Source organism: Coloeus monedula (genome assembly GCF_965178545.1).
Source record: "Coloeus monedula genome assembly, chromosome: 1".
NCBI classification, from domain to species: Eukaryota; Metazoa; Chordata; class Aves; order Passeriformes; family Corvidae; genus Coloeus; species Coloeus monedula.
In genome coordinates this window covers 91,348,846-91,357,326 of record NC_138781.1, presented here as the reverse complement: position 1 = coordinate 91,357,326, position 8,481 = coordinate 91,348,846, and the positions used below count along the sequence as shown (strand labels likewise).

The 8,481-nt window shown below is 41.3% G+C and overlaps 1 protein-coding gene across 4 annotated transcripts in view; it reads right to left on the bottom strand.

The window, feature by feature from the left end:
* Positions 1 to 991: 991 nt before the first annotated feature.
* FHOD3 (formin homology 2 domain containing 3) overlaps positions 992 to 8,481 on the bottom strand; it is a 386,114-nt gene continuing 378,624 nt past the window's right edge. For all 4 annotated transcript variants that reach the window (XM_082288796.1, XM_082288793.1, XM_082288794.1 and 1 more), the window contains one exon: positions 992 to 6,780. In XM_082288796.1, the coding sequence (XP_082144922.1) occupies positions 6,711 to 6,780 (70 nt within the window). In that variant the 3' untranslated portion in view covers positions 992 to 6,710. The remainder of the gene's footprint in view (positions 6,781 to 8,481) is intronic.

Below are 8,481 nucleotides of genomic sequence, written 5' to 3'. Positions count from 1 at the left end.
TTATTTTGCAGGGTGCTGCTATGAACATGTGCAGCTGTCTTTGAATAATGTATTTTGATCTCACTATGTGTGCAACTCAAAAGAGCAATTGTGAGAAGCTTTTTTTCAGGACTAGCAGGGGAAGTCTGAGCATTTTGAGTTCCTACATGTCACTTTGACCTCCCTTGTCACCGTAGCCATCGAACCCGTGGGCAGAACAAGTGCCAGCGCCCCTGTGGTGCAGCTCACCTTCTGTAGGGGCAGGAATGCCCTGTTTGTCAACTCAGCGTCTCTCAAGTGCTGGGAAATAGTAAAAGAAAGAATCAGAGACCAGCAAAAAGAGAAAACTGTAAGACCACTGCCTGTCCAGGCATGCTTATAGGCAGCCACCAGAAAATTACCTTCCGTGGTGATGCATGAAATGTATTTCAGCCAACTGAAAGGCAAGCTTTGTTTACAGGCCACCTTTACAGCTCAGAAGCTCTGGCAGGGACAGTGTTTCATGTCTTGATGCAGAGGCACTGTGAAAAGCTTCCCCACATACAGGTTGTCTTTCATCTTACTGATGTTTGCTTCTATAAATCTCATACCTTTACACTATGTGCTCTGGGCACAAAGTATTTTGGAGCACCAGCTCCGCAAGCTGGCAGCAGCAATAAGTGCCACGTATGTTTAGTGAGGATTTGTAGGGCTGGATTACTGAAAGCCTGAAGGACCAGAGGCCCATTTTCACTTTCTTCACTCAAGATTAGGAATTAGGCTCAAACTGTGGAACTAGGTGTTAAAGATCAGGCCACCCAGATGGCTTAATGGCAGCTGTTTCGATGTCCACATGATGGCATTGCAGGTACACAGAGGATATGAGAAAAACAATTCATGATCCCCTTTCCCATCTGTCTTCCACCCAAGCTCCCATGATTGGCTTTATCAACAAAACCAGAACCAGCCCAGTCAGTGCTTTATAAAGCTTTATTGCAAGATGTGTTTACATAACGCTGTAGAGGTGAGCTTTTTAACTACTTATATCAAGAAATTTTGGACACTGGTCTGTGGTCAGTTTTCCATATTGACCCTGCATGGCACAGAAAAAAAAACCAAACAATAGGGTGTGAGATGGGATCTTTCCAGACAGTAAAGTGGGAAGGGGGGGGGGTGGGGGGGGGGGAGAAGAGGCAGATAAAAACAAAATCCCCCCCCAGTTCATACTAAAAGTGACACAACTTCTGAAGGATCAATACAAACAGCAGGTGAGCTTTGTGTGTAATAAAATCTTAAAAGAGTAATTTAAGTTCTTTATGAAATAAAACAGAAACAAAAATGCATTTTCATGGACAATTAAATTTAACATAGAATGAATTCACCTAAAATGAGAAAACAACAAACAAAACCAAAAACTCAACCAAAAGGACCTGTAGATAATATCTCTGACCATGCATGGCTTGTTTTTTAAATTACAATTCACAGAATAACACTGCTGGAGGGCCTATTTTACACTATGCTACACAGAACATGGAAAAACATGAGTAGTGACATTTACACAATTTTACAGTATTTCTCCTTCGTCTAAGAAACACGTCCTTTTCTACTTTACATTTTTTTACAATTCCCAGCTCACAAAAAAAGGACACTATATGCGCAAAGACAGTCTTTAAAAAGGAGAAATGCATCCAATGCTACAAATAAACCTTTTCTTTCACAGAAGCCTCTGTATTAGATAGTGATTAAACAAAATATATCTCTATCTGCCACTCAATGTGAAATGGACTAATTAGAAATATTTTTCTTTTTTTTTGGCATAAACATCAAACTATACATCTCTGAAACTCCTTGCATTACTTGCTATGTAACTATTAAACTGCTTGCCAGAGACTTCTTGGGGTCACATCTGAAATGCCACTTGAGCCAGTTGCTGCTCCAGTTGAAGCAAAGGAATGTAGGCGCTTACCTGTTCAAGTGTTTGTGAACGATTTTCAGTGGTTGTCTACAACCAAACATTTTCTCTGTCAAAAACAGTTTATTTTCTTTCAAAGCCCCTAAGTACCTGGCAGTTTTTCCTCCACAGGAACATCAACAGTGGTACCCCTCCCAGCTTAGACAAGTGTTTCTTGTGTCCTGCTGCTGGAAGCACAGAGCTGCCATCCGACTGTGTCCCAGGGTCAGGCTCCCCACCAGTGCACACACAGCCTGCCTTGAAGGTAATGGGAGGACTGGGATATGTGCAATGAGCTACAGAGTGAAAAGGAGAGAGGAATATGTTCCTGCTTCTCCCTAACACCACATCCCTGTGCATCCTTTGGATAGAGGCAGGCAGTGCATGTGCCTGAGCTGCAGTGGAAGGATGAAGGGTGAAGGATGTGAAACTGGTGGCTGCCACCTTGTTCCCATTTCACCTCTGTGAAATCAAAGCATTGCAATAACCACAGCTGCACAGTGAAGTTGAACCCAGACCACTGCCATCAGCCACATGGTTTCCAAAGCATTTCAGACAGCCTCTGCTGTTGTTACATCCCCAGAGAGGCTGCTGCAGGGCAGGTGCCTGAGAAAAGGAACCATTTACTCCACCTACAGTGGCATCGTGCCCCTTGGGGTTGCAGTGGTTGTTGAAGTCCTCAAATGTTAACATCTCAATAGCTTTTAGTGTTGGCCAGGGTACATTTAGAGAACAGAACACCAGTGATTTAAGGTGCTGGCCTGCTGAACCTTACAGGAGGTCCTTGCTGTTCACTCACATCAAGACTCTGACTCCAAATTTCTGTTAAATTAGGACATTAACTCTTATCTTGATATTCACATGTGCTTATCTATTACGCTAAAGCCAAAGTCTTGTCTATCTACAAAACTGATGCCTTACTTTGCTGACAGAATCAACCACTGCAGAGATTTACCAAAAAAGGGTGTCAAAAGAGAAAAAGAAATGTATTTTTAAAACCATGTTTGACGCTTCTTCCAGTATTTGAGGGAGAAAGAAAGACCCTCATTAAACCACCATTTTTTTGGTTGATTTTGGACTATGGACAAGGAGCTATCTATCAAACAGAAGGGTCACACATAGCAGCCAAGGGGCTATAAAACATCTGGAATCCATGAGCCTGGTGTCTGGCCTGACTGACAAGTGAAGAGTGATGAATTTAACTTTTGTGAGGTATCCTTTAGTCTCGAGTGTGGCACACAAGCATTCCCTGGGGGTTTCTTCACTGCAGCCACACAACTGCTACTGAGCATTATCTCCACTTGGGAATGGGATTATAGAAAGGATTTGCATGCAGTCTGCTTTTACACATCAAGTGAGATGAAAGAAAATTTGGATAGCTTCCCTCTGGAGGCTATTTCATGTGCTAAAGTTTACCTCAGCATTATCATGGCAAACAAACAGATACAGTGCTCTGGGCACTGCATTTGCAGCTGACTGGTTTTATGGGAAAGGGAAGAGAGGTACTTACTCTGGCTGCAAGTGTCTAAAAGCAGCCTTCATGGATCTCTAAGTGAGAAATGGGAACATGTGTTACTACACTGTGTATCCAAGATTTTTATATTTGTCAGAAACCAATCCATATCTCACTCAAAACAAGTGTTACATCTTTATGGTGGGTTCTTCTGATGATGAAAGGGCAGGCAGCAGCTCAAAACCTGAAGGTTACAGCCTCACAATGCAGAGAGAGACAGAGAGAGGCATACAGATATAATGAATTCCTCCATTTCATCTGGAATCCACTAGTTAGATGAAGGGGAACAAAAGTTATTGCCACAGTCAGGACATGCTGGCAGACTCTGGAGGAAATACTGCCACCTTACAGATTAGTCAGTCATTTTTATCAGGAACCAAAGTGGAAATCTCTCCCATAGTTACTGCACTACACTGTGTCTGATGATCTTGTTGCAATGAGCACTGAATTTATCTGACTGTACACTACTGCACAAACAAGACCAAGTTACTCTTCAGAGAAATTGGTATCAGTTTTACAGATAGAGAGCACAAACAGAAAAACAAATGCCACAGAAAAACAAAAAAGGAAGAATATGCTTCACATGTAAAACACTTGCATCCAGAGAATCTGAAAGAAACCACCTTGTTTTTCCACTGAACTGACTCTAACCTATATTATTCCCCACATTTAATGTTCTCCTTGGTAAGGAACATATAAAGTTTTGCACAGCTTGGAAAATATATATGCCCAACTATTAGTAATTCATCAGCTATGTTGTGTTTCAGAGACAGATGCTGTACTATGTTTAAATGAAACACAAATTTGTTCCCTGTCAGCAAGTGGCCTCCAACAGCCAAGTGGTCACCAATTTTGCACATTCAGCATATTTTAATTGAAATATTAGTATTTAAAGACTTGTTTGATTTTTCTCCCTCCAGTTAAATACAGGGTCTCTGTCAGCATAAATGCACTTTGTTGCATTTTTGCTTTTTTTATCACTTAGCAAGTAGCACAGTTAGACATGACCATTACATTCAGGGCGTCTTCCTCTTGTTTCAGACTTCAAACACCTCCGCGAACCCCCATTACCTTCAGTTCTTTGTTCTAAGCATCCTTAAGCGAGATTTTAGAAGTCCATAATGGTGAGCAGCACATAAAGATCCACTTCAAAATCCAGATGCTTGTAGGTCGTGCATATTTTGCAGTGAAGTTAGTTATGTCACTTCTGTTTCCTAACCAGCTTCTTCCTTTCCACAGCCTTCAAATACACAACGTATTGTATTGATCACCCAAACACTGCCTTCTGTCTACTTGTAAAATTGGCTTTTTAACAAATTGAGGGGAAAACCACATCAAACTCAAGGCTATTCTTAAGAACCATTGCTCATTAGTGACTTTTTATCCCACGGGAGATCCAAGGCATCGGCAGATAAAGAATGAAATGTTACAATCAATAGGGTGGACAGCATAGATAGGATGTTCAGCCTCAGGTCTCACTGCAGCGGTGTCAGCTACCTGGCTCTGTCATCACTTGGATGCTGTGCTCAATGTAATGTGATGTGATGGATGACCAAGGTTTCAAAGGTTTATTGTGTTTGGTTCAACTCTCCTGAACTATCTTCAGCAATTATCCTGTCCTTAAAGAGAGCAGAGTAGAACAACTTGAAGTACCTGACCTAGCCTGGGTGCCAGCAGCAACACAGCTATGGCATTAGGACCCCAGCATAGACTATTATTAACTCTATTTTCCAGCTATGCTTTGCAGCCACAATCAAACCCTGTTACCATGACTAAACTGCTGCAGTTCCTCAGTTAACCAGCTTGAAGAAAGTGCCAGCTGCTACTGCTGTGCAGACATACCCTTAATCTTAGAGGCTAAGGCAATGGAAAGAGACAATCTTGTGCATCCTTGAGGATCAACTGGCCATATACAGACTTTGGCTTAAAAAGTTCCCTTTTATGTTATTGTTGTTTGCAGTTCTCTTCAAAATACTTCAGCACTGGCTGAGGTGACTGTGTTCAGTTCATCTTCACTGCTGTATATGTCCTCCACTTAAAGGCAGATGAGTTGACTAAAGGTTCTTCAAACATGCTGAGGGCAGTTATAAAAGTCAGTTATAAAACAGTGAGATAAGAGCAAATATATTGGAGTTGTTTACTGTGGTGCCCACTCCACTTGTATCAAGGATAATCACAAAAAACTGGTGAAGAACGGCAAAAACACAGCAGGCTTTTTAGCAGGGCTATTTCATATCTGGATTCATAAAATTGAAGTAAAATCACCACCACATTATCTTGCAGCAGAGAAAAGCAGCATGAAGGGCACAGGCAAGTGAACAAAACTTCTTGATCTTAGCATCCAAATGCATTTATCAAGTATGTAAAATTGTTGACATAGATCTCTCTGAAACTGTACAAATGCAGAGTACAACCATAGCTCAGCAAGAGGGAGGAGTTGTGTTCTCTCCTCTGTGTGCATGCTGCTATGTACAGTATGAGTGTGCATTGATGCACATGAATTCAGGATCCTAAACTCTCCACTTGTACTGCAGGCCATGGCCTGCCCCGCAGGGTCAATCACACTGAACAACACTGAGTTCCTGCAAAAAAGACATTCTCTTCCTCCTGTCCAGATGGAACAGTAAGGCCCCACAGTGAAAATCATGGTCCAGCTGGCTTCAGCAAAAGCATGATTTCACACCATGACTGTATATGTACAGATACATGCACACATGTCCACACATTCATTCTGTACATATACAAAGGTACACATACATTTTTGCATTCTTTGGTGGCAAAATAATTAAAAAACCCAACAAACCACAGGGTTGCACAGACTGTGCATCTTTGCTTGAGGAAAATTTGGGTTGCTGTAACAGGACTTATTTTGCCTCTTTAAGGACTGTTCCTTGCAATGACAAAATGCCATACATTTACAATGACTAAAACAGGGCACAAGGAAAGCCAACATAAACACAGCTCACATAATGACAGATAACTCAGAGCCCCCTCCTACCCACATCAACACACCATGAGAAGAAGAAGCCATGTGCTTTCACCTAGGAACACGCAAACGCTTCCTCAGTTACCGTCTGGATGTCATGCTGAGCTGTGGCACATCCTTCTTCTGCCCTGGATGTGGGGTTTTGCTTTGTGTTGCTTGTTAAAATTGAACTCACAGAGGACAGGATGTTGGGAGCAGCAGAGGAGGCTGGCAGTCCAATGCCACACTGAAGGGTTGCCAGCCTGTGTGCTTCAGATGAACGGCTCTTCTGATCGCCACCTCTGGGATGTCAAACCTGCATCTCAGAAGTGCTGATGAGGCCCAGTGCTTTGGCTTCTTCTGGTGTTAGCCCACTCTTTAGTGTCCTTCTCACTGCACAGTCATGAATTCCAAAAGCAGGCAAAACCAAAAAACAAAAAAACAAAAACAAAAACAAACCCAAACCAAACCAAAACAAAATAAAACAAAAAACAACAAAGAAAATGCAAACAATTAGAATCAATCATTACACAAGACTCTCAGCTGCAAAAACCCTGTTAAGATGCAAGCTCAATCAAATCAAAAGTTGCTATCTACTCAGGGCCTCATGTTCAGAAACACTGAGTCATGACCTGGGGCAAATTCATAGGAGTGTCAAGTACTCAGCAACTCCAAATAGTCAGGCAAAAAGACATTTGTCTTTTGACATTTAGTCAATAAAAAGTCTTAAGGAAAAATACCCCAGCTTTTTAAGACTTTTTTTTCTCTGAAATTGTATCAGTTGATTTTCAGTCCATACAAAGTATCATTTGCCCTATTATTTTATAATTTCATAAGAATTTTTTAAAAGAGCTTTGGGATCTTTATAGGGATCCTTTGAATTTATCACTATTAAATTCTTTGAGCCCCTTTACATGTGTCAAACCCTCCCCCCCAAAGTTAAAAGACTATAAACCTGACTACTTTATAGTTGTTTAAAATCATTAAAACTACTGTTTTCATACATGCTCCCCTTTCTTTTGTAACATTCCCCCATCCTAGCACCACTGTGCCATCTTTGCCATTGGCAGTCTGCAGCATTTTAGCTGAATTTAAGTGATAAATCTAAGCCAAAATCTTGTTTCTTAATTTTCCATAGAGTGTTCTGAACACTAGCCCTGACACGACTTTTAAAATTTGTGATTGCCTTTTTTATTCAGAAACAAGTGACAGTGTGACTGCACACACCGAGCATCAGTGTCCTCCTAGTTTTACTGGTGCTATGATTCTCAGGTGGATGGGCTTTAATTGAAGACACAAGTGGTGTGTTCACACGTTGATATTCCTCAAGTACAAAATGCACATTGAGAAGTTCAAGCTGCATGCAAAGCATAAACAGTGACTTAATGTGGAACAGAATATATTTGGAGCCCCGAAATAGTCAACTCAAGAGGAAACTAATCTTGGAGAAACCAATTGCAAATAGTGGTCAAGGAGTTCTTGCCTCATTTAGCACAATTAAGATCCTAATTTATTGAGATATTCAGTCCATGTAACTGAAACTGGGTGGTCACACTCAAGGGTTGAGCAGGAATGAGAGGAGGGAATAGACTGGCACAGAAACAAGGGGATAAGGTAAAGGAAGAATATGGTGTATCTGAACACTCAATACCATGCAGGTCGAATGAATGGGATCTATGTCTGATAGTCCAACCACTTTCACCAGTTACTGAGGTTAATCAAATGAGCTGGGAATGCCACGTGTGTAGTTGCTCCCTTATCAAACCCTTACTTGAAAACGTTTTTTTTTTCAAGGCTCACTCCTTTCTCCTAGATTATTTGTATTATTAAACACCACCAGGGGTCTGCATGACAGCCTTTCAGGATACCCCATTTTCCCTACAATACTGGTTAGCAACATCTCCCATGTTTAACAATATTTAGCTTAAACCACTACAAGGTTAAATGAAACTGATAAAGCTAAGTTTAAGAAAGACTAAAAAAGTACTACCAGAAGAGAAATAAACTTCAGAAAACGCTCTGGTCTCCTTGGTAAAGGATACCCAAGGGGACTTTTGAGTCCATTCTCATCACTGGCACTCTTTTTGGCTTCAC